The sequence below is a fragment of the Poecilia reticulata genome, chromosome 4 (assembly GCF_904066995.2).
Source record: "Poecilia reticulata chromosome 4, P_reticulata-male-v2, whole genome shotgun sequence".
NCBI lineage: Eukaryota > Metazoa > Chordata > Actinopteri > Cyprinodontiformes > Poeciliidae > Poecilia > Poecilia reticulata.
In genome coordinates, this window is record NC_088833.1 from 27,559,086 (window position 1) to 27,584,958 (window position 25,873).

General features: G+C 39.7%; 2 protein-coding genes across 5 annotated transcripts; one reads left to right on the top strand and one right to left on the bottom strand.

Moving 5' to 3' along the window:
- ube3a (ubiquitin protein ligase E3A) lies at positions 1-11,802 on the top strand. Its single transcript, XM_008407640.3, has 12 exons — positions 1-303; positions 408-470; positions 2,585-2,625; positions 3,926-4,182; positions 4,260-5,461; positions 5,559-5,703; positions 5,833-6,038; positions 6,678-6,842; positions 8,009-8,164; positions 9,072-9,145; positions 9,950-10,093; positions 10,186-11,802. Coding segments are annotated over exons 3-12 (2,472 nt in total). The 5' UTR covers positions 1-303; positions 408-470; positions 2,585-2,623; the 3' UTR covers positions 10,307-11,802.
- Positions 11,803-12,615: 813 nt separating this feature from the next.
- On the bottom strand, positions 12,616-21,033 carry cnga3a (cyclic nucleotide gated channel subunit alpha 3a). 4 transcript variants are annotated; one of them, XM_017304208.2, is made up of 9 exons: positions 20,656-21,033; positions 19,265-19,379; positions 19,049-19,138; positions 17,812-17,916; positions 15,640-15,699; positions 14,965-15,180; positions 14,731-14,832; positions 14,545-14,651; positions 12,616-14,443 (listed from the first exon to the last, which is right to left on the bottom strand). In XM_017304208.2, the coding sequence occupies exons 2-9, from the start codon at positions 19,363-19,365 to the stop codon at positions 13,047-13,049; spliced, it is 2,178 nt and encodes a 725-aa protein (XP_017159697.2). In that variant the 5' UTR covers positions 19,366-19,379; positions 20,656-21,033; the 3' UTR covers positions 12,616-13,046. The 4 variants fall into 4 exon arrangements, with proteins under 4 accessions (XP_017159697.2, XP_008405866.2, XP_008405863.2 ...); XM_008407644.2 differs by having other exon boundaries at positions 17,812-17,961; XM_008407641.2 differs by lacking the exon at positions 15,640-15,699 and having other exon boundaries at positions 17,812-17,961; positions 20,656-21,032.
- Between the last annotated feature and the right edge of the window lie 4,840 nt (positions 21,034-25,873).

Sequence of the window (25,873 nt, forward strand, 5' to 3'; positions counted from 1 at the left end):
ACATGACGTTTGACAGCCTCGCGCTGCATGCCGGGATACAGCTCGTTCTTGTTTACAAGATGACAGTGAAAACCGCTACACTCTGACTTAAACACGGAACATAAGTTCCCTTTCTGACGCTGGGACACCCGAGCCGTGAACACGCGTGTAAAAAACACAAGTAGTTTTCTTGAGACAGAACCACTGAAACGCGAGCGCAAGGAGCTGTCAGTCTGTCACACGAGAGATTTTTTTCCGAGATTTCTTTTTTTTTTTTTTTTTGCACCGTCACTGACATACGCTGAACTATCTGTCAAATCACAGGTTGGTGTGCTACGTCGGAGATCTTCAATTGTGATAAGAGAAGTTCGGCAGGTGGCTCTTGTTTAGAGCAGAAACTAAAGTCATGTGTTGTTTCCTTCGTTTAGGTTGCATCGCTGGAATAGAAGTGCCTGTAATAGAAACGAAGCTGTACTTCCTTTTAAAGTGTGGTGAGAAACTTTACTTGTCTTTTCCTCTTCTTTTAGTTGCTGTAATTTTCAACTCTGCCCGTCTTTTGATTTTAGCCAGGCTGCTGTTCACCAGGTCTAAAGGTTAAGAGCTCATTTATAACCAGGATTTTACATCTTTATATAGCATGTGTAACCTGTTATGTTCCCTATGATTGTTTTTGTGTCAATTCAGACCTATGTAACTTAATAACTAAGCGATGTTTTCCCTATTAGAGAAAATACATGCAATCATTTTGCTGTGAAATGTCCTTACCAATTAAATCCCTACACATCACAGCAATATTCACACATTTAGTGCTAATATGGTAAACATTTTGTTTGCTGTTCACATTCTTGTACAATCATCCTCAGCTTCAATACCTTCACGAGTTTCTTCTAATGGGTTTGGCTTCATCCTTCTGACCCAGTCTTATTTTTAATGCTGCCTGAATTGGTTGAGGTTTGCAGGCATTATTTTGTGCCTTATACTGTATTTCAATTGGCTTAGATCTGGACTTTAAGGGAACCGTTGCGACACGTTCTCCTATGGTTCTGCTGCTGTCTTTGGTTCTGTTAACCCAGTTTTGCTTCAAGCTTCAACTGTTGGACTGATATGCTGTGATTTGGTTTCATTGTGTTGTGCATTATGGCCAATCATTTCTACTTAGGTCTCGTCTGCCCAAGGGACATTGGGCAGACGAGACCTAAACAGGCTCTTGTTTTTATGTATGCGTGCGTGTACGTGTGTTTTTTTTTTAAGTTTCTCCTGGCAATGCGCAGTGTGACATTAGGGTAAATTTGTTGAGACGTCCACTGGTGAGTAGCTTGGCTACTTTCTTAAATGTTTTCCACATTTGGGATAAACATTCTCACTGAAGAATTACCTCATATAGTTTGTAAGTGTCCTTATGCGCTGCCCGACAGAAAGACGAAAAGGTTACACTCTAATCTTTCAGTGGACCGCCCCAGCTTTGATGACGACATTCGCTGTTGCGTCATTTTGATTGGCTTCTGCAGTGTCACAAGATTTATTTCCAGCCAGTGGAAATAAACTTTTCACCTAGATGTTGTATTGATGCTGGGAAGAAAAAAAAAATCCACTGATGGAACAACCTCAATGGCCACCCCGATCGCTCAGGTAGTCAGGTGACCTCCTCATTCTTTGGGCGCACAACGTCGGTGAACCTGAACCTGACCGACTGCAGCTACTCCAGATCATAGCACCGTCATCACAGGCTGATACAGTAGAAACTATGCATGATGGGAGCATCTCTTCATCTGCCTTTCTTCCTACCCTGAGGCACCCATCACTCTAGAACAGGTAGATCTGGACTCATCAGACCACATGACCTTCTTCCATTGAGCCAGACTCCAACCACATTTGCTCCTTGAAGACGATGGTTCTCCACTTTCTTTCCAGTTTTTAGCAGTGAACACGCTCAAATTTTAATCATTTCTCCAATCTCCTTAGATATTTGCTCTGCTTGATGAAGACCATGGATTTAAACCTTTTCCCATAAACACAGGATGTGTCTTGCAACATGGTTGTTTCAGAAACAAGAAGCTACTTATTGCATCAGTTGGGGTCAAATAACGTTTTGCCAGCTGACAGATAATCGCCCATGCAGTAATTGTCCAATAGGAGGCTCCTGTACCTCCTATGTTAAATCCAGGTGGATGTTTTTGGGAGCCAGGCAGTGTAAAAACCAAATAAAGTCACTGCTGATGTTTTTCCTTGACATTGTGTTAAACACACACGTCTATATTATCATTCACATTTAATTAGTGGGACCTGGCTGATGCTTTCTTGTCCTCTTTGGCAGCTAAAACACTGTCAGGGGAAAACATTTTTCCCTGCACCTGTAGGCAACATTTAGGATATTAATATGCATCATTAAAGGGTTATGGCTTTTCTTACTCTGCTGTAAATATGGCTTGTAGGGCTGCTGCTGCTCTACAGATTAGCAAATTAAATCTTCAGGTTTCAATGGAGGAAAAAGTAGTCACCAAAGCATGGTCAATAAATACTGTTGTTGGACATGGGGGGGTAAGTATATTTTTAAATATGTGCATCAAATAATAGGAATTTATACTTTTGCTCGTCATTCTTTCAGCTGATTGTCCTCCGGCCTGAGGTGTCTGAATCCAGCCGAATGTAAGTCTCCTCTGACTTGAATCAACAATTTTTTTGTTTGTTTCTAATAGACATGTTTTCTCGTTATTCATATATCGCTGAATAAACAAGATATTTGTTGCTAACTGGTATTTCACTTTATTTGATCAGGAACTTCTTCCTACGCTTTCTCTTACAAGAAAGTGAGATATACAATGGTTTTAAAGAAATACAGATGTGAAACCACACAAACCTTTCTTAAATCTTATTAAGGTGATGCTCTGACCCCTATCTGGTAAGCTGCAGGCTGGCTGCCTATGCAAATACATACTTTAAGACCATAAAGCAATACCATTTTTATTCATGGTTTACTGTGAGAACGTTATGGTGGCCCCTGCCTACTACAAAACTGGTGTTTTGTGTATTTAAATTATAGGTCTGTTACTATAACACATTTTGCTGGATGATAAATTCTCCCAGACGTTATTGTGATAAACTGTAATATTGTTGTTTTTCAGAGCATTTTCAAGAAATATGACGGTTATGGCATAATAATGTAACAACACACTCTCAAATCTCATTAAACTTTAAATTCTAATGAACATTTAACACTGGCACTGGAAGACATTTTAAATATCCATAATAAATAAACAAAACAACAGAAGCAACAAATGAAATGTACTATGAAGTCTCTGTAAACAAAATTGTCCAAAACACCAGACTGAAGACGTTTGTCATCCAGTCTTTGGTTGAAAGAGAGAAAAGGGAAAAACAATAAATCATGCAATGGAAATGCTTGAGCTCATTTGAATTTTACGTTGAAAAGTACATTGAACTTTTTCACTTTTTCTCTCAGACCAGCACATAGTAGTGCATAATTGTAAAGTTGAAGGAAAATGATGCGTTGGAGATCAGCGTTTGTATTCAGGTCCCCAAAATAAAATCTAGTCAGACCTACAGTAGAACAGTTTAGATCATATTCATGTGTCAGAATAACCTAGTCAAAGTCCAGACCTAATTCATTTGGAAGTTGTGGTAGAACTTGATAACTGATGGTCTCCATTCAGTCTTACGGAGTTTTAGCTATTTTGCAAAGGTAAAAATTTCAGTGAATGCAAATGCTAATATTTGTTAAGGTCATCTTTAAAAAGAAATTTAACAAATCCAAAATCTCTTATTTTTTCGTCATCTTCACAGTCATTACATTTGTATGTAACAGGACATGGTGTTCTATTACATACAACTCAAATAAAACACTCTGAGGTTTGTGGTGGTGGAGGATGATCATGTTTGAAACTCGTACATTGCTTATATTGTAAATAATTATTCCTTGTTCTCACAGGAACAGAGCAACTGCAAAGCGGTTAATTGAACGCTACTTTCAACAGTTGACTGAGGGCTGTGGAAATAGCAGCTGCACCAATGAGTTTTGTGCCTCTTGTTCGACTTGTCAACCTCTGGGCAACAACGCGGCAGCTGCTAAAGCACTGGAACTGTTCAAGGTCAACGCCAAACTCTGTGACTATTACCCCTCTGTCGAGTCCAGGCCTGACGAAGACTCTCGGCTGGGGCGTGAGATGAGCACCGAGGAATTCTCAGGTACTTTCAAAACGGACTATGGATTGTCGCAGATGTGGTGTTTAAGTAGCTTTTAACTGTTTGGTTTCCGATTGTAGATGTTCACTACCTCACAGAGCACACCGTGTGTAGGATAGTGAGTGTCTGCGAGGAAGAAGGGAACTACTCTGCTCTCGTCCGCGTCATTGGCAGGATATTCTCCAACGCGGACGCTCTCATGAAGAGTTTCCGGAAGGAAGAGCCAAGTGCCGCTGCCAAAACCCTCAATTCTCTTAAATCGAAAGACGAAGAGAAACAGAGCGACCAGTCGTCAGAGAAGAAGCTCTCCTCCTCTGCTTCCTCGCCCGATGAAACTCCAAACGGAATCCCCAACTCCTTTGAGCCTTCGGTAGACATCGATGCAGTTCGAAGGGTCTACGACAAACTCCTGTCCATCGACCAGGTGGAGTCTGCCCTGGTCAACGCCCTCATTTACCTCACTCCAAATGTGGAACTTGACCTGGAATATCTTGATGTGTATGAAGCAAATCCAGATTATCTGAATATCTTCATCATAGTGATGGAGAACAGCAACCTTCACAGCCCGGAGTACCTGGAAGTGGCGTTACCTCTGTTCTGCAAGGCGATGAGCAAGCTGCCGCTCATCGCCCTCGCTCGCCTGTCCAAGCTGTGGTCGATATTCGGCCTTCCGCACGTCCGCCGTATGATGGAAACCTTCCAGCAGCTCATCACCTTCACAGTCGTTAGTAATGAATATGGCGCGGAAAACCTGATAAACGACGACGAGACGGTGGTGGCTGCCACCAAGTGCTTGAGGGTCGTCTTCTACGCAAGCATCCTTGGCGGGGAGGTGGATGTCGAGCACAATGAGGAGGACGACGAAGATGCCGAGTCGGACGAACTGACGCTGCATGAGCTGCTGGGCGAAGACCGGCTCTACAAGAAGGGCCCGCGGGTTGACCCTCTGGAGAAGGAGCTGAGCGTCCGCCCCGTAGACAGCGTCAAACCCCTCATCCCGTTTGAGGATTTTGTCAATGAATTGGTGAACGAAGTGATTGAAATGGACAAAGATTTTACCTTCTTCAAAGTCAATGCGGAAACCAAGTTTTCCTTCCAGAGCTGCCCCTTCATCCTCAGCGTCATCACCAAGAGCCAGGGGCTGTATTACGACAACAGGATCCGCATGTACAGTGAGAGGCGCCTCACTGCCCTCTACAGCATGGTGCAGGGCCAGCAGCCAAACCCCTATCTGAAGCTCAAAGTACGCCGAGACCACATCATCGACGACGCCCTCGTCAGAGTGAGTCTCGGGGCGTCGGAGGTGTTGGTTTGCATTGGATGTAACGTGGTTGGCGCGGTCCCAGTGTGTGAATACATGGTAACTGTATTTCTTGCAGCTGGAAATGATCTCCATGGAGAACCCGTCAGACCTGAAGAAGCAGCTGTATGTTGAGTTCGAGGGCGAACAAGGCGTAGACGAAGGAGGAGTGTCGAAAGAGTTCTTCCAATTGGTATTGGAGGAAATCTTTAATCTGGACATAGGTTAGACTTGAAACAATGTTTTTTATTAAAAGCTTAATGCATGCGTTTTGCATCTATTGAGTTTTGTTCACGTTGTAGAAAACATCAAATACTTACATTCACTTGTTTGTAAAATGACTTTCTTAACAGGGATGTTTACCTACGACAATGACACCAAGCTTTTCTGGTTTAACTCATCCTCGTTGGAGAACGAAGCGCAGTATACGCTTATTGGGATCGTTCTGGGGCTCGCCATTTACAACAACTGCATCCTGGATGTTCATTTCCCCATGGTCGTCTACAGGAAGCTGATGGGCAAGAAAGGAACCTTCCTGGATCTGTCAGACTCACATCCAGTACACTAAATTTTTCTATATGAAGCTACATGTTCATGTGGATGTGTTGACATTTTACCGGCAGGGTTCCTGAAGCTTCCCTTTCTTCCTTGAGTCCAATATTTATTCTTGCTTTATGTTGTGTCCTTCCATTCTTACTGTATTTCCTTTTCTTTTTTCCCTACGCCTGTTCTTTCCTTATGTTATCCTTTCCTTCTTTACTTTATTTTATTTCCTTCTTAGCTCCTTCTTAACTTCTTCCTTCTATTCTACTTCTATTCACTCCTTGTGTCATTCCTTCCTCCCTACCTTCTCTTCGTCCTTGTATCCTACTTCTAGTTTTTCCTTTCGTCCACCTCTTTCTTTCCTTGCTTCCTTACTTAATTCATTCTTTCCTTCCTTCTTTCTTTTCGTTCTTTCCTACTTTCTTCCTTCCAGTTTCTGTTTTCCCAGAAAAGCCTGATTAAAGACTGATTATTTATGTAAGAATATCAGGGAAAGCAAATGTGAAAGGCTTGGAAGTCTGGAATTTGAGGCTGAAAATTTCAGGAATTTTCAGATTAAAAAATGTGAATTACTCCTCTAAAAAGAAAATGCAGTTTTTTTTTCAAGTTTCAGATCTACAGTAGCCCTTCAGATCTCATGTTTCTGCTGTGGCAGGTTCTCTACCAAAGTCTGAAGGAAGTGCTGGAGTACAGCGGCAGCCTGGAGGAGGACATGATGCTCACCTTCCAGATATCGCACACAGATCTTTTTGGAAACCCCATACTATATGACCTGAAGGATAAGGGGGACCAGATCCCCATTACCAAGGATAACAGGCAGGTGAGCTGTGTTTAAAGTCCAGCTTCTCTGTGGTTGTGGCCAACACTTCTTTTACATTTTATATATATAAAAGGTTGTAATCCTCAGTTTAGAACAGTGTTTTTCAACCTTTTTTGAGCCAAGGTACCGTACATTGTTTTAATTGAAAAAATCACGAGGAACACCACCAACCTAAAATGTAAACAAACTCTGTAGCCGCCTATATTACATATATAGTCATCCTTATCAAAGTGTCTTAAATAGGAATCAAATAAACACAAAAATTTATTTTTATCATATTTTACATTTCTTATTTCAAATTGCACTTAACATGTCCACTTCAAAAATACATCTGAACAGTACCACAACACTGTGGTGTGTGATGCATGAATGTAGTAACATCCATGCATCACTAATTCTCTTGTTTTAATGTAAATTGCTCTGTACCTACTGCCATGTAGTGATAATAAAATTACATGATTACGCCACTAGTCACTACTACAGCAAAGACACTCAAAGATGGCATTATTTGCAGATAATTAATTCGTTTTAAAAATCTATATTTTAAGACCAATTACGTATTTTCCAGACTATGAGTGCACCATGCTATAAACCGCACCTTCAAATTTTTTGAACACTGGTTTAGTGATGTAAATTTCTAATTTTATGCTCGTTGTTTTCATTATTTTCAACTGGGGCATCATTTCCGTAGAGTCTGAAAAGATTTCTGTGTGACTTCCACTTAGATTCTATTATCAGACCAGATTTTAAAGAAATAAATCCTACACATTCCCCAACATAGGCGGTCAGTTTTGTGGTTATTCCCAGATCTGAATCCTGACTTAAAGTATCTTCTATTCCAAAGTCACTGGTTTTACGTCTAGCTACACAGATATAGAACATGTTGGTTCCTCCTTTGAATTAGGTGTGTTTCACAATTACAAAAACAGGAATAAGAACTAAATGAAATAACCCACAAGCTCAGCTGAACATCCTGGACAGTAACCAGGGCAACAACCCCACACCGACTTGTCATTTCAAGAAAGAAAACAACAAAACTACAATGAAATGTTTGAACTTCTTAAAAATAATTGTTCTTTCTTTCTCTGTGTGTGTGTGTGTGTGTGTGTGTGTGTGTGTGTGTGTGTGTGTGTGTGTGTGTGTGTGTGCGTGTGTGTGTGTGATAGGAATTTGTTCATCTGTATGCAGACTACATCCTGAACAAAAGTGTGGAGAGCCAATTCAAAGCCTTTAAGAAAGGTTTCCTGATGGTCACAAGTGAGTCGCCGCTCAAATACTTGTTCAGACCGGAGGAAGTCGAGCTTCTGATCTGTGGGAGCAGGGTGAGAAAAAAAATTAGCAATCTCCATTTTTAATTTGGCAATGAATTGAAACTAAATAGAAAACAAAATAACTAATTTTGTGACTAGTTTTATGCAATTTAGAAAATCTAATGCCTAGACTTTAAATAAAAACGTAGTGTTTTTTTTCCATAAAATTAAGTTTGGAAGCAAATCTTAAATGTTCTTAATTTGACATCATGAAGCAAAAGTATTCACAATTCCTTTTCCACATTTCGTCACATTAGCAGTTTTTCAATGAACAACTGCATTAAATTTCCACAAAATAATGACACTGAAAGTACCAGAAGTACTTTTAGATCTTTTTTCTTTATATCTTAAAGGTTGAAAACTAGTTGTTGTTTTTTTTTACATAGTTGTTCAAAAATATCCACATCCCATAGAAGAACAAAAGTTTTTTTTCTTTAGTTTAAACCCGGAAAGTTGAAATAAAAATAGAATTTCTATAAAAATAACAAATATTTATCCAAAATAATAATTATAAATTAACTTTTTTCAAAATGTCGTGTAACATTTGTGGCTCTAAAAGCCTTTGGCTAAGAGCCAAAATGGCTACCTGGAGTGTGAACGTTTATCGAGTTGGTTTTCAGGTAACAAAAGTTTGTAGTTATGTCGCATCAAAACATGGAAAATGGATGTGAACGTTTGTAAGTCGTAAGAATGACCACAGTGGTTTTACCCTCAGCTACTGCTCCTGTGAAGGTCATAAACTGTGTTATGGAAAAGTGAAGTTATTGATTAACTTTCCAAACAAGTCTTTGTATTCTAAGTATTTAGCTATATTGTACAGACATTCCTCTTATAAAACTGCATCCTTTAGTCTCATAGTTTAAGAAAAGAATACAAAGTATTAAGAACTGATAATATAAGTTCTCTCTTTTTTCCTTAGAAACTTGATTTTGAAGCACTTGAAAAGACAACAGAATATGACGGAGGTTACACTAAGGACAGTCAAATTATCAAGTAAGTCCATTCAATGTCTTTAACTTTTGTCTCAGCTGTAAATGTTCTCGTGGTTTTATTGGAGACACTAAAAAAACAAGGAATTATGAAAACTTGATTTTTTAAAAATTATTTTGTACTAATGGGATCTTTTGAGTAAGAACATAAAAATATTTTCTGATAACACTCAGTTATTGTTTCATGAACTGACGGTCTGATGGTTCGCCGTCCAACCGTCATTTTCCGTTGTCCTCCTGAGCGTCACACTAAGACCACGCGAGGGATCATTTTCTCAACAGAACAAGATTATTTTCTAATTTTGGGGGGGAACCACATAAAAGATGTCCCTATTGTGGACAGCTGCTTTTTTTTATAAGAGTGCAAGATGTTTTTCAAAGTCAACCTCCAGTGTTAGTCAGTGATATTCCTCTCAAGGACAATTGGATTAATGTTACAACTTGGAAATTTATGTTATAAATTGAATCTGATTCATATGCAGTATGGAATTTGATTTGAGTACTTTGAAGATCTGGATAAGTATGGAAAAATATTTGTATTTCCAGACTTTATTCCATGTGTCACCAAAATACTGAAACCTTCTACTTCTTCTTTCATTATGTCCTTTGTTTCTTCTGTCCACTCTAGTGTCCTCCTTTCATTCTAGTTTCTAATTTCTCCAGGTTCCATATTAAAGTGGAAATATATGCCATAAAGCCATAGTGAAGTTTAGCATTTTAAAACACTGACAACTCTGGAATATCTTTTTTTTTTTTTTACATGCAGAATGCAAAGGAATTCTGAATTAATGTTCGTTTTTGGCTGCAGAGACTTCTGGGAAACCATCCACTCTTTTGGAGAGGAGCAGAAACGACTTTTTCTCCAGTTCACCACGGGAACAGACAGAGCTCCGGTTGGAGGTCTCGGTAAATTAAAGATGATCATCGCGAAGAACGGCTCCGATTCAGACAGGTACAACTGGTCCAGGCAACTTCCCGTTGAATTCCAACACACTCATCTCAAATAAACGTTTTTTATTTTTATTTTTTTGCGGTTCATTGCAGACTACCAACCTCCCACACCTGCTTCAACGCCTTGCTGCTCCCTGAATACTCCTCCAAGGACAAACTGAAAGAGAGACTCCTCAAGGCCATCACTTACGCCAAAGGTTTTGGAATGCTGTAATGGATTTCCAAAGAGAGTTTTCTGTCTGTGTGGGAAAGAAACAAAAAAGGGAATACCACCAAAAACAACAACAAACAAAATGCTGCAATAATAATTCTGTGCCTAATGAGTCTCTCACAGACAAACTCCACTGTTGGCCTTCCACGCTTAGCCCTCGCTTGCTTTGTAACCTTGTCACTTGTAGGCATTAGAAATCCCAAATAAGTTCAGCCTTCTCCCATCCCCTCATGTTCTGGTTCTGAAAAAAGGCAAAAACCCGTTTGTGAAACTGTGAAAGTGCGCTTACGTGTAGCACGTAAAGTATATTTATGAAGTTAGTTTGACTTCTGATGCCTCTGACGTTTTTGGAAATGTAGCAGTATTTAGTCCTCACTGGGCCTGACGGTGCTCCTTGGCTGCGATTGACTGAGTTGAAGAAGCCTTTTATATTACCTGCTCACTGACCTTCAGTTCATTTTATGATTGAAACCTTTGTGCCGTGCCTCCTGTAGCGGATATGGACTAAATATCGTTTGCTGTGATCCTGATGTTATGGTGTTGGCTAAGTGTTTTAAAGGGGCAGTGTTATGTAAAATTGACATTTTGTTTTCGCTTTACATCATGTTATGATGTTATTCCCTCATCAAAAACACACCTGGAGTGTTGCTTTTTCTTTAACGTTTGTTTGAGTAATCCTTGAATCTCCCATGGCAACCATTGTGGGTACATAAACACATTTTCCACTCCTTTCAGCTCCTCCACACTCGTGGCAATAGCAATTAGTAAACTACATCTCATTGAGATGCTCCTATAGACAGCTGTAAGTGGCTTTATGGAGAAACGTTGTGATGTCTTCCTGAAGGCTGAGTTTCAAAAAGAACAGGAGCTTCTTTTTTTTTAAGGTTTTGTTGGCTCTAGTGGCCTTTATTTGAAAGTAGTTTGACAAGAAAGAGGGTTATGAGAGAGGGGGAAGACATGCGGCAAATGTCGTCAGGCCGGGAATCGAGCCTGCGACCACCGCCATGAGGACCAAGGCCTCAATACGTGGGTTGTGCTTTGCCCCTGCGCCACCACAGCAACCCCAAGAACAGGAGCTTCTTAAAGAGACAGAGGCCCAATATCAAGAATTTAATTGCGAAGTCAAATTTCTTTCAAGTCATGTTGGATATATACAGCATTTTTATAACAACTGACAGTAACATAGTTACTCGATTGTGCCATAAAATGGCACCATGTGCCTGGAAAGTACATAATTCCGCCCCTTTAAGATTACTTAGCGATTGGTTTAGTGTGTCAAATCTTTTTAAAAAGCGTCTCTTGGCTTGTTTCCTATGAGTTACTGATTTGCACACTTGTCCGTGCAAATGCCAAATGTGCAAGGCCTGTTTATGGGAAACAGCCACAATAAGTGTTTGATTTGGCCAAGTATCTCAGGTATGTAAAGAATTTGCAGAAAATGTGAAAACCCCTTCTGTAAACTCTCCAATATGCAAGGTAAATAAAGTTGAAAAATTGTAGTTTTGTTGTAAATTCCTGTATTCACATGGTATAAAAATAACTGGCATTTGATCACTAGCTTAAGTCACAGATTTCTTTTCTGTATGGTGAAAAATCTGTGCCAAGACGTTGCGCTAATGCTGATATCTCAGCAGTGATATTACGCAGCGTCACGTTACTCTGTAGGTTCACATCCTGGAGTCTTGAACTGGCTACAACTGATAACAGCTCAACCTACTTTCTGATTAATGTAGCTATTAACTATTTGACCACATGGGGCACTCAAAGCATCCCCAGCTGGTTAGTTCATTATTAGAAATGGTCAAAACAAATAAAACAAAATGGCCACTTTAACTCTATTGAGTAAATGGTGCACTGTGACAAAATGGTACACAGTTCAAAAAGTGACAGTCAAAGTTACAAAATGTGGTAGGACTTGATGTTTCCTAAAATTCATTTCATTTTCTAATGTTTATACCCATGTAGTATGTTTTTTGATAAACTAACAAATTTGGCTAGATAGGAACCAGTGAGATATTACTTGCGTGGATGGTTTAAAAGCTACCTAGAAACACCAACATTAAAATTAATTTATCAGGTTAAGTAATAGATGCTGTATGAGGAGTTGAGGTGTTCAGCAGTTCCAGCTTGTTGTTAATTGAAAAATTATTTTTGATTGCTAGCATTTAAAGAGGCTGGAATTGTAAAGTAAGGCAGGAATTGTTAAGACAGTAATAGTCATAAGCAGCTAGTTACGATCCACCAGAAATTAGTTGGATATGATCTGTTTTCAAAGTAAGTTTGACACTTTTATTCACACATAGACAAAGAAGTTATTTAATATGAACATTTTATTTGCATATAACATTCATATTTATAAGAGTATGCTGACGGTAACATATAAACAATACTGGTTTTTAAAATGTTGACATTTTTATACAATAAACAGTGCAGCTTAAGAAGAGCAATACATTTACCTGAATAATCTGAATTCTTATCAGGGAATAAAAGAGTCATCCTAAGGCTATGAAAAGCCAATTTTTGGCATAAACAAGTGCTTCCGCTCAACACACTCAAATTGTTTCAAGACGACAAAAGTAGCGGTCAGTCAGAAAGCACAAAAACAGACTCTCTGCTTTCACTGTACACAGTTTGACACATAATGTGATGATAATAAACACAACGTATAAATAGTTAAAAATGTGGGCATTTATATGAAATAAAAGAGAATCACTTTCAAAGTTCTCCAGTGTTTGTTTTTTTTTCACTGGACCTTTTTGTCTTTGTCAGCCACCACTTCGGCGAGGTCCTCCGGTTTTATTAATTTCACTTTTCCCTCCATCTGAGTCACCCTCTGCTTCAGCCGTGCCTGGGTGGAGGTAAACTCTGCCATTAGCTGAGCAAACTTGGTCTGCATAACATCCAGGTTGCCCTGCATTTTCACGATCTTCTCGTCCAGATCTTTGGGGTCCGCGCCCGCATTCGCCACCGTCTCGTCGATTAGGTTGTCTTTCATCAGGATGGCTTTGCCCTTTTCTTCCAGAGCTTTCTTGGCATCTGGATACTCGGTGAGCGCCTCCATCAAGTCGTCTTTGGACAAGGCGAAGAGATCAGAGTAACCCACACTTCGGATGTTGGCCGTTCGTCGGTTACCGGCTTTACTCCCCTTGATGCCTAAGATACTGATTTCTCCAAAGTATGCCCCGTCGCTGAGCACCACAAACTGAGTGACTCCGTCATCAGCCACCACTGCCAACTTTCCTTCCTTAATGATGTACATCTCCCTGCCAATATCCCCTTTCTTACAGATGTAATCTCCAGGACTGAACACCTGTGGCTGCAGCTTGAGCACCAACTCGATCAACAGACCAGCTTCGCAGTCCTGGAAAATTCGCACTTTCTTTAGCGTATCCAAATGGACGTTGATGGCGATCTCTGCCTTAAGCTTGTCCGGGAGACTTTTCAAAACTTCTTTCTCATCGCAGGTCTTCTTTTCAGTCCAAAGATAGTCAAACCATTTGATCACTCTGGCCTCCAAGTCTCTGGTGACTTTTCGAAACTGCATGTACTGCTTTATGGAGTCAATCTTTGCCTGAAACTCGGCACGAGAGGCATTCATGTTGGAGATCATGGCACCAACGTTACCGACGATACTAGCAAAGATTAGCACACCGGTGAGAAAGTCCATAATGACAAAGAGGAATTCAACGTCTTTTACTGGTGCTGGAGTTTCTCCGATGGTGGTGAGGGTGAGTGTCGACCAGTATAGGGAGTAGATGTACTTTCGTGCCAAGCGACCGTGCTCTGGGTGACTGATGTTGGGATAGACCCACGTGTCAGATCCAAAGCCGATGCTCTTCGAAATGGAAAAGAAAACACAAGCATTCCAGTGGATGATGATGAGGATGTAAAGCACGAGATTGCTGATACGAAACATGTTTGGGAAGCTGGTTCTCGTCTCGGTGCGCTCAAAGAACTCAAAGAGCCTCTGGATTTTGCAAAGACGGTTGAAACGAAACTCTGGGTTGTCAAATCCATACTGCAGAAAGAGCAGGTCTGTGGGTATCATTGACATCATGTCGTATTTGAACTGAGATGTTGTTCTGTATTTAGCTCTCAGCTTTTTGCCATCTTTTACCAACAGTCCTTGTTCAAGGTAACCTAAGAGAAGCAAAGCACAAAATAAGAGACCAGTCCACAACATACAGTAAAGACTAAGAAAAAAACAAATTTTTTTCATTAAATATTTCCAGAATTCGGACCTGTTCTTGATCTGACAAATGTGTCCATGTAGTAGATGATGTCTGAGGTATAGTCCAAGACTATCCAGAGTTTGGTATACGAAGATTGGAGCTCATTAAAGGAGGCCCTAGAAAAAGAGAGAGAAGCAAAAATCAGCAAAGAACTTTTGTATTCAGGAAAATGATAGTAGTACTAAAAGACAGTACCTTGTTACAATCATGATCAGGTTATAAAACACTGGGCCTGCAATGACACTCAGCCATCTGTAGTATTGGTCCGCAGATGGATCCATAATCCAGATTTCTTTCCTGAAAACAAGTTGGTACTTAACAACGGCAATATGAATAACATTACAGAGAAAACAGATTTTTTTCCCCCTTCTGAAATTCAAATTACAAGCTGGACTAGCATCGGCCTACAGTCTCTAACGCAATACTCACGGAGGTTCCTCTTTCTTCTTATCGTCTTTTTTATCATCTTTCTTCTCGTCTTTCTTTTCATCTTTCTTCTCGTCTTTCTTTTCATCTTTCTTCTCGTCTTTCCTTTCATCCTTTTTCTCGTCCTTATTTTCTTCTTTCTTGTCTCCGTCCTTATCGTCTTTTTCCTCTTCCTTTTTCTTGTCTTTCTTAATCTCATCTTTTTTGTCCTCTTTTTTGCTAGAGATCACAAGCTCAGTTTTAACAGTGTTGAAAAGGGACTCAGAGTGGGGAGGGATGCGAAAAGTGCAAGCTACCGATCTACATAGGGAGCAACTTCAGGAAGACTAACTTAGAATTGAGGTTTTTGTTGTAAGGTCCGATGTAGGTCATATTTTCCCCCAGCAGATGGCGCAGCATGCTTAGAGTTCTAATGGAGGTAAATTCGTCTCTAATTTGCAAACCCACATCCACTTGCAACAGAAAAAGTTAAGAAGTCGAGGGGAAGCTGTCATTATCACCATAATTAGTATCAGTATTTATCTTTATGATGCTTGTAAAAGCAACAGGAAGAAGGGAAATACATTTTCTACGGTTTTTGTTCTAGCTACTGGCTAACTGCATTAGCTACAAGAAGGGAGGCTATAAATACTATAGATGTATATCTATATTTACTATTGAAAACTTGGGTACACTTACTCATCTGTGTTGTTGCAGTTATTTATGTTGTAAGTAGCAAGAGGCCACTTACTGGAAAGACTTAGAAAAAGAAAAACAGAAAGAAATGTCTTAAGATATCTTACCTAGATATATTTCTAAATACTAAATACTAAAATACCTAAAAGTGAAAGTAATTTTTTTTAAACAAACTTAAGATCTTTACAGTTAGCCAACAAACTAATATACAAGATTATTTTTTGTTTTCAGTTGTTTTGTTTTTTAACCATATAAGTGCTGAATTTTATTTTCTTGTATATTTGACAATGTAAAAGGTACCAAAGAGGCATAGGGCCAATGAAAATTAAAATGTCAGAATCCTTTTATTCAGTAATGAAAATAATAGACTGCCCTTACTTAGTCTTTATATTCAGAATAAATGCATAACACATATTGAAGCATTGCCTGCTCTAGTCTAGATGCTTTATTTATAAATTTATTTTTGCTCTTTACCTCTTGTCCACACCCAAACTGAATGTTGGGCTGAGACACAAAATATCCTAAAAAACAAGTTTTCAAAAAGGACAACTTTGTGTCATGAACTGGATAAACAGAGGTTCACTAATGGAACAAGTTGGTGTCAGGCCCCTCACATGTATCGCCTGCGCTGCTGGAAACTGTTGAGGAGGGGGTGCAGTGCGGTTTGGGCTGCGTTTCTCTTTTCATTTTTACCCAGGAAGCACATTGGCTAAACCGTGAGTAAAACAGTCACTGGGACTGACTACTATATATTCCTTTGAGGGACAGTAACTTTAACATCACATACACCTTTCTGAACAGGCGAGGGCGCACTTTCTCCGTCTGTAATCAGACATTAAAGCAACTTGAAACCATTCCACTCTCCCTGGCACCTCCAGACCCGGGCCCCCATCCGGGCCCGAGCCGGGGGGCAGCCGCACCCCCAGCCCCCCCCCCATAGCTCCGCGCCTGCAGAGGCCTGCACATTCCCACCAGTGAATTTTCCTGACTACTTCCATAGTTATCGGCTTGGCAAGCAGCAAATCACACCATGTTTTTCAAACTTGCAGTTACAGAAAAAAACTCAACTCGAGTGTGACCGAGCTCACACTTTGAGACAAAAATAAAGCAGTTTATGGTATTGTTTTTATCCTTTGTTTGTATTTAATGTCACTGTTAGCACCACATGCTAGCATACCATAGATTTAACATAGATCTTTGGTTTTAAGAAATGGTCTGGGTCAAAACTAGAGTTGCCAACTGTGTCATATTTGCCGGGATGTTCGGCATTTTAAGCCAAATTGAAGTGGTGCCTTATTTAACCACAGCCTGCAATTTGTATTTACAAACACTAGATGGCACTCCTCTCCTTACTTAATAGATCTAGATTAGAAAAAGCAGCGCCGCGCGGCTGTGCTTGGTCTGCTAGCGCTTCTGATCCGAGCTAAATCGAAAAATGTGTTTTACATACTTATATAGACTAAAAAATACAAAGAACAGGAGACTCTTCAACTGCAAACATGTATGGGAGCAAAAGAACCGGTGACTGAAGGTTTTTGCAGGTTATGCCATCGGGAGTTTTCAAACCGACATGAAGGTGACAATGATTAATCTCACCTGTTTAAGTAAAACGTACCTAATGTGCTTTTGAGCAAAAATGCATATTAGGTCATGTTTATTTAGAATTAAAAACTAAGTGTGATTAGTTTTTAATTCTATTTACACTACACATCTTGATTTAGAAACATCCTTCTGTTTACTGAGACCAGCTGAAAAGATGTAAGAAAATAAAAACATTGTGTTGATTAAATCCCTCTTGTTAATCTTTCACATTAAATGGACATAACTCATTCAACTCAAAAAATGCTGAATTAGTTAAATCCAATATTTAATGTTACTCAAATGTTGGAGAAATAAAAATATATTGTGGGATGATGTCACAATTGCTACATTACTGTCATTAGTCCCGCACCTTGGTGGAGCTGTCCCTATTTTGGAGGTGCTGCTTTGGCAAGCTTAATCATAACAGAGTGTAAACCAAGTTCATGGAATCCAATATTGAGCATATGATTGAAAATTGTGGCTCTCCCGGTCGATTATCTCGCTAAATGATTTTGTTTAACGTTACGTCGTTTCAAAAGACACTATACTGTAAATGGACACCGTCTAGTGACTACAAAACAACAGCATACTTACTTTTTCTTTCTTTGTGCGTCGCTCTCCCCACTGGTTGCATCCTTAAGGGCCGGGCCTCTGATGCGCTCCAGGAAGGAGTCATTCCTCTCCTCTACAGGGTTCACTCTGTGGGATACCCAGTCCCGCAGCATGAGGAAGAGGTAAGACAGCCTAAAAGGTCAGTGGGAGGTGAAACGGCACAAAGTGACATCGCTCTACGCCGGGGATGGATTATTCATCATGTTGGCTTAGAAGAAAAGCAAGTTGTGATGGAGGTAACTGATATAATGACAAATGTATCAAAATAAAAGTTCTTAATATTGATTCCGTACTTGTACGTGTGGTAAAGCGATGTGTAGGACCTCCAGATGGCCGTTAGAAGTAAATGTACCTAAATGTATTGGTATCCATAGTGACTATATCAACTTGCACCTACTCCCAATGTCCATTGACATCTTTTTATTGGTATTTTCGGTTTCTCCAGTCTTTGTCCTTAGTCGCCCCAAATTTGAACTTAGCTCACAGGTTCTGTTTAAATTTGGGTCAAGCAAAGTAATGCATTGAAGGTAAGGATAGGCTGACATGTCAAAGTACATCCTCACTTTCACTTTTCACTTTCCATCTGTACTTCTGTGCTTACAGTAGCCTTGTCTCCATTGACCATACGATTGCGCCATTTAATATTTTAAAAATAAACTCACTTGATGGAAACACGGTAATAAAACGGCGATACAAAGTCTTGGCGCTGGGATGAGGTGGTCTTTTGGCTCAATTGAAATTGGTTTATTTTGCAAAACTTCTATGGAAATACTTTATTTTGCATCTGGTTGTTCATCACTGGTTGTTGGTACATTCATCACAAAGAAGATGACGGGAAGTAGTTGGAAGATGGTGGTACGACATGTTTTTAACGACTTATTGCGTGAACAAACTTATTTACGTCAGATTTAATGTATACCTCAATTGTGAACTTGCTACTTTTTGACCTTAGCGGAGTATTGACTATAGTTTGGGCACATTTGTAATTGAAACGCAGCTGCTGTTGTCTTTACAAAAATTTTTTCTGCTAGAAGAGACAAACTAGGTTTTGCATCTTTACTTCCTGTTAGCAGCCCACAAGGCACAAATGAGTCCAAATCATTTCAACCTGCCATTTTTTTTTGCAAACATCCATGTGAGATCAAACAAAGCAAAGTTTTTTTTCTTACTCTACCCCTACTTATTAGTACTCAGAATGTAAAAGAGCATAGACGTTCACCTGGTCAATGCCCCACCACCTCTGTGTGGGCTCCTACGAGACCCTGAGGACAAGGCTCTCGCGGAGGCGTCATCACAAAGAGAGTGGGCCCTAGGAGACAGAAGATAAGGTAAGAGACACTCATTTGATCTTGGGATCTAAAAATTATTACAGCACTCCAAGGATCTCCGGTATTGGAACGCAAAGTGAATTTATTCCCTAACTCGGCTTTCAGACCTGCTGTCCCCATTTTCCATGGCAGCGAGTTCATCGTCGGATGTGTTGGTGGACGGCCGATGTCTTGCTGAAAAGGAGCTTTCACTGCACACTTTTGCCATCTTGTTGTAGCTGCCTGTACGGAACACACAAACACACACACGCACACACACACACACGCACACACACGGTCAGTTGGACTGAAACATTGTTGTGAATTAATTAATTAATGGAAGGTGTAAATGTGTTAACTGGGTCCCGACATCTGTGTGAGAGTGCCACCTAAAAATACTTCTTGTTCCCTGAACACTAAACAAGATCAGTGTCGTCTTTTGATGAACCCACCCAGCCGGCTTTTAAAATAATCTATGGCTTACAGGTAGAAAGAATGCAGTGGCTGTGTTTAGTGGTGTATACAGCAGGTTAAGTCTATTAGAACGCAGCTTAGAGAGCAAGTACAACAGTAAGTGGCTGAGAGCCCCAGCAGGCTGCAGAGACGGCCCGATCTGGAGAAGAAAAAGGTTCTATTTTTTTACATGTTGCACAGAGATTCACACCAGAGTCTTAAAATGCACAGTTTTCATGATCCTGTTCCGTTTTTACGAAGACGTCTCGTCTTATCTATGTCCAGGTAATGACTCGTTGATCTCTGGGTAAAACCAGTGGTTGTAACACGTGCACTCATGTAGATTACAGCTAATACCGAGGAGTTAAGCTACCCCCACTAAATTCAATCACACTGAGAGCATTGCCAAAAAGCTAAGTGTTTGAAGGGTGACGGGGGGTGAAATCAGCGGCGTCTGCTCCGTAAATATGAGCAGCATCACTATCGTGCGGCTACACAGCAACTTTGTTGACTAGCTTGTTTACGTTTATGCGCTGCATCGAGAGAGCAAAGGTCACTCGGCGTCACTTTGCTGTGATTTGAATATTTTTTGAGTCAAAGGGTCAAAATCTGTCTCTCGAGCTCAGTGGCGTCAACAGTATTGTCATTTCCTGAGTTGTGATGCAAATTTCTTTAACCGAATTTGAAGAATGAGAAAATACTCAAAAAAGCTTTACTGTGCACAGATTTATAATAATAATAATAATAATAATAATAATAATAATAATAATGATAATGGTAATACTGGTATAGGACTTTCCTAAGTTCTCAGGGACACGTTGTAGAGGAACAATATAAAATCAAACAATGTAAAATAGCAGAAGAACTCACAAAGAGGACATACGCATTAAAAGCTATTTTAAACAGATGGTTTTGGCTTTTTTTTATTTCCGTACATGATATGCAAATCTAAAGCAAGCAATACTACTTTACTATTCTGCAGCCTTACAAGGATTCAAAACTGTCTTTTATAAACCTTTAATATCCCATTTTACAGCTAAATAGTCACAGTGAACCAACAACTCACTTGTTTGATGTTTCCTCACGCTGACATTCTCAAACTGGCCCCAGCAACCACAATCCTCTCATTTCTCTGATATAGTTCCATCTTCCCAAATGAAAATGGGATCTTTCTTTTGTTTTCTTCTTTTTTTATTTTATTTTTTTACTACGTCTTTGATGGTGGTGTTTTGCTTGATCCAAGCGAGGTATTCCAGTAGAGTAGTCACCGGTGCGCAGTCACCACAAAAATAACTGAAGGCTGTCCATAATTAGATCCAGGAGCTCTGCAGCCTGAGGTCGTGCAGACTGAGCTGCGGTTCCCAGGAACAGACAAAGGGGGAGGAGTCCTGCACCGTCGCTGCACCTGCCATGACCGCCTCTGACAACAGGTTAGCCACAAAAAAAAAAAGCCATCCAGTTGCAAATGTTTACATGGTGAGATCATATCTTGCAGCTGGATTTGAATCTGTCTTTGTGGGTGTCTGAATCAGCAGGACTACAGGAAGCTTAAAAATGTAATCGGAAGAAAATGAATGCAGTTATTTTCAAATAAATAAATAAAAAAATTCTTTATTGACCCAAAGGGAAATAAAATTTTGCTGTAACTCAAATTACTCAAGATTCTTCAGAGAGTTATTGTAGATGGTGATGGTGATGGCTGTGGGACAGAAAGACCTCCTGTAGCAGCCTGTATTACAGAGAATTTGAAGAAGCCTCTGACTGACGGCTCTACGTTTTTCTGTGACCGTCTCATTATGTGAAATTCTTGTTTGCGCCGTCATCTCCAGAGGTTCCACAGTAGTCCCTCGGACAGAACCAGACGTCTTCACCGGATCGTTGAGCAGCTGTAACGTGTCTATTTCAGTTTTACACTAACAGCCTCCAACAATATTTACCATTTTCTCTTATGACCCTCATTTATTTGGTAATATTCAGTCCCTCACTAAAATATTCATATCCCTCAAACCTGTTCATATTTCAAGTCTTGACTTTGACTGGACCACTCTGTAAAGACATGAATGTGCTGTGATGGTGGCTCTCCACCGACTGTCCACTGTGACGTTTTGCAACATTGTTTTATTTGGATCAGTCTAAATTCAAATCTGAAACCGGAGGATTTTCAAGTACGTAATATGTTTTATAAAGATTATGACAAATATGACTAAAATTTAGTGGTTCTTAATTCTCTCACGCACCTTTTCAGCTCTTCCCATGAACTCTCCATGGATTTGACATCAGGGTTTTGTGAAGACCACTCCACAAATGGGTATTGTTAAGAGAATAAAATCAAAAACTTCTGGCTCGTTATATTCTCTTGTGCTCCCGGATTCAATGATTCCATGCGTGGAAATAAAAGCCACAAGTATAACATGACATCAACAACACACACTTCATACAGACTAAAACAGACATTCATTTACCTGAGACAAATGGGAAAGAAGAAGAAAGAAAAGCAAAGACGTCTTTGGAGAGTTGCAAAAGCTATTCTGATTTGTTACTCCTGTGTACAAACTTTAATAGTAAAGGCGTGATTTTCTCTTTAATATATTCAAATAAGGCGTATCTCTGCTGGTTTCAAACTTTCTTTTAAGTTGTATCCTCCCTCGACTTCTGTTAAATTCTGAGAGAGCAACTGTCCCTTTCTAAACAGAGAAGAACAGAGTTCCTCATTAACTGTCCTGAACTCCTGCTGTTTTATGGCTTTCTGAGCAGAGAAAAACAGAGATAGGCATTTTACAGATAAGTGTGAAATCTGGAATCTCTCCCGTCTTCTCCCTACTCACATACCTCAAAGAGAAACTTGAAATCCTGTAGGAATTTGAAGCAAATGTTGTCTCCACAGACCTCATTTGTTTTCCTGTCATTCAGCACTTCAAAAGATTGACTCTTGCTGTAAACCAAAAGTAACACAAAAGTCAGCGCGGCAGAATGAGGTGAAATTCCTTTTTCTAACCTATCAAATGAAAGAATCAATCCTGAGTATAAGAATTAACACGATCATTTTCCAAGAGCCTTTCACCATATACCTGAGCAATTTTCAAATACTAAACAAAAGATTTTCTTTCACACATTTTCTATTTGATTCTGATAAACTAACAGATATTACAGTTTCAGAATGAATTAGTCACTAACTAAAATTATTAACTCTAAAACTATGATTTGACTATTTTCAATCAGAGCATGCTGTTAATAACTAAGAAAAATGTCTTACAAATTAGATGATAGTGGTTTTAGATATTCTATGTTGTATTCGGTTTTTCACCAATCTTCCCACCATCCCAGATGCTAGTTTGGAAGACTTTTGATGATCTTCCGTGAACAGAGTAAACTTCTCTCTCCCACACTCATCCAAGTGATACTGCCTTCCTGCAGATGCTAATTTTCTGGCCTCCCGTCCTTTCTCATAACACGATAGGCCTCACTCAGAGCTCCCTTTTAATCTATATCTATCTTTCCTTCCTGTAAATTGAAAACATACCCATCAATAGTTTTGGATTAAATCATTAACACAAACCTATTCTAAATTAAGAATTTTGTTCAAAATAATCAATATACCTTTTTCACATGTCGTAAGATTAACTATATTAAACACTAAAAATATAAATGTTTCCTCCACAGTATGTTAACATATGATGAGGTATTTCGTGTGAAGTGTAGCGATATTTACGGTACTTCTAAAAGAAAACATCACGGGTCTCGTTATAGCGCCTGCTGCTCGGCGGCCCAGGCATAAGGTTAAAGAGAAATCCCTTGGCAATATACGGCGCTGCCAAGCTAATCCCAGATTAGACTTGAGTACCTATTTCAGCCAGCTAATGCCCCCTCGCTTAAAGCAATAGAACGTTTTGCCTTTTGTGTTGATATTGCATTGAGTGCGCCGTCAGACACGCTGTATGTTCCCAGTGATCGGCACTTGGATGTTTTCAGCTGAGAAACTCCATTAGAGATTGTCTCCTTTATTTTGATTTGATCAAAAACACATGAATTTGAAAAGTTTTCGTATCTGTGTTTATCACAAGCTGAATGAAATGAGGACTATGATATTGTTTGGATTAATCACTACTTAAAGTAGGTTTAAGATAACTTGCTTGTTGTGGTCTATTTTCTTTCAGTCAGGGAGTGAATTGGCCAGTAGCCCTCAGATACAGTGATCTTATGAGAGCATCTTGGCGTTCCTGCTAAAAGTCAGACAGCCCTCACGGCATCTTAAATCTTAGCTTTCTAAAGTACAGTTGCTCCTCCCTCATTAGCTTACACATGAAGTGCATGTTTTGGAGTTTTTATGTTGTCTTTTGGTTTTCAGTTTCTCTTGTAAGTTACACTTTGCTATGAAACACCAAATATGTGTGGAAGGAAGGTTATATCAGCTCATCAGGAAGGCCAGCTCTGTCCTAAGATGACCCCGCAATTCAATGCAGGTGTTAGGAGACAGAAGGATAAGGATTTCATTCTTGTGTGAATCTGCATTTCATCGACTTGCCTGTCAGTTGGTGCTCCTGAATTTACCCACAAAAGGTCATTTCTATTCTAAAGTAACGTAGCGCAACGCAGCGCAGCGTAACGCAACGTAACGCAACGCAGCGTAACGCAACGTAACGCAACGTAACGCAACGCAACGTAACGCAACATAACGCAACGCAGCGTAACGCAACGTAACGCAACGCAGCGTAACGCAACGCAGCGTAACGCAACGCAGCGTAACGCAACGCAGCGTAACGCAACGCAACGTAACGCAACGCAACGTAACGCAACGTAACGCAACGTAACGCAACGCAACGCAGCGTAACGCAACGCAGCGTAACGCAACGCAGATCAAAGCAGCGCAATGCAGCGCAACGTAACGTCTTCATTGTCATTGTAATTTTTATTACAGTGTACACAAGCACAACAAGATTAGGGCACAGTTCTTTCCTTTGTGCAATTATGTGAAACAATAAATAAGTAAATAAACACGCTATACACAATCTAGCATGACATCACATAGTGTCAAAAAGCGATTTTCAGGGTTACAGTCCTGTTGTAAAAAGTGTCCCTCACTCGGTCTGTTCTTGTTCTATTCTAGAATATAGCAAAGCAGATTATTTAAAGCTAAATGTTTAGTTAATGAGGTCTTTTGTGAGGCAACTAGTTCTTATGAAAAATAAAGACGGTGGATTCACTGTAGATTTTTGCACTGCTTTCTCAAACTAAACACGAGCAAACCGCAGGTTCGGCAGCCTTCTAGTGTGCAAAGCTCTTGCGAAGAAAAAAGTCCACCACAAAGTACTCTGATTCAGTTTGCCCATAATTAAATAAGTATTACTCATGTGCTTGAATATAATCTAATCAAGACAAATCAAATTAGATCCGACCAAATCAAACTTCTTGTCATTTTGTTGTGGTTTAAAATGAAACACAATAGGGCTTCACTGGGATCTCTGACGTAATTGAAACAAGACAAAATTGTGCAGTAATGTCGTGTATAAAGTACAGATTCCTTACAAGGAGCAATCTTAACTTGTCTCGTTTCATTGGCTGTTTGACTTCCTCATTGGATGCCAGTTCTAATAAATATTTAGAGTCTATTGTTTTCTGTGGGCCTCTTTATTCTTGTTTGTGAGATTAGTTTTTGATGAAAGCTGATGGAGAACCACCATGTCGTTGTGTAGTTGTTGGATTTTCTGTCTTATGGTGTGGAACTTGTTCAGAATAGAAACATTTTTGTCCTCAGCATTTCAAAGTGCATTACACCATAGATAGAACATCATATGAAACAAGCAGCAAATATTACATTTTGTCAAATGCCATCATCAAAATAATCAAAAATGTTGACCAATGTTCCAGTTTCAGTAGATGAAGTTAGCTCTCGAGTTTCTTATTTATGTCTGCTCTCATATATTTGATCTCCATCTGATAGCCTTTCATGCTCACAAGATGTGTGGAAATTACAACATTCTAATTCCCTATTTAACAATATTACATTTCTTCAGGTTGTTGAAAAACATTACTATATTAGTCAGGGTTTCCCCCAGTGTATTATAAGCCTGGCGGGCCACCAGGCTTTACTTGTGCCCCCCCCCACCACCCCCACCCCCCAGGCTAAGCATTGTTAACTTATTTTAGTTTGTTTTTTAAATTGCTCTTTTTAAAAAAAGACTTTGTAGTTGGAGTTTAGGTATTAAGTTTCCAGTCTTCCAATAACACATAATTATTAAGTGATATTTTCAAATTTCCCGTCAACTATAAAAAAAATGTAACTCAAA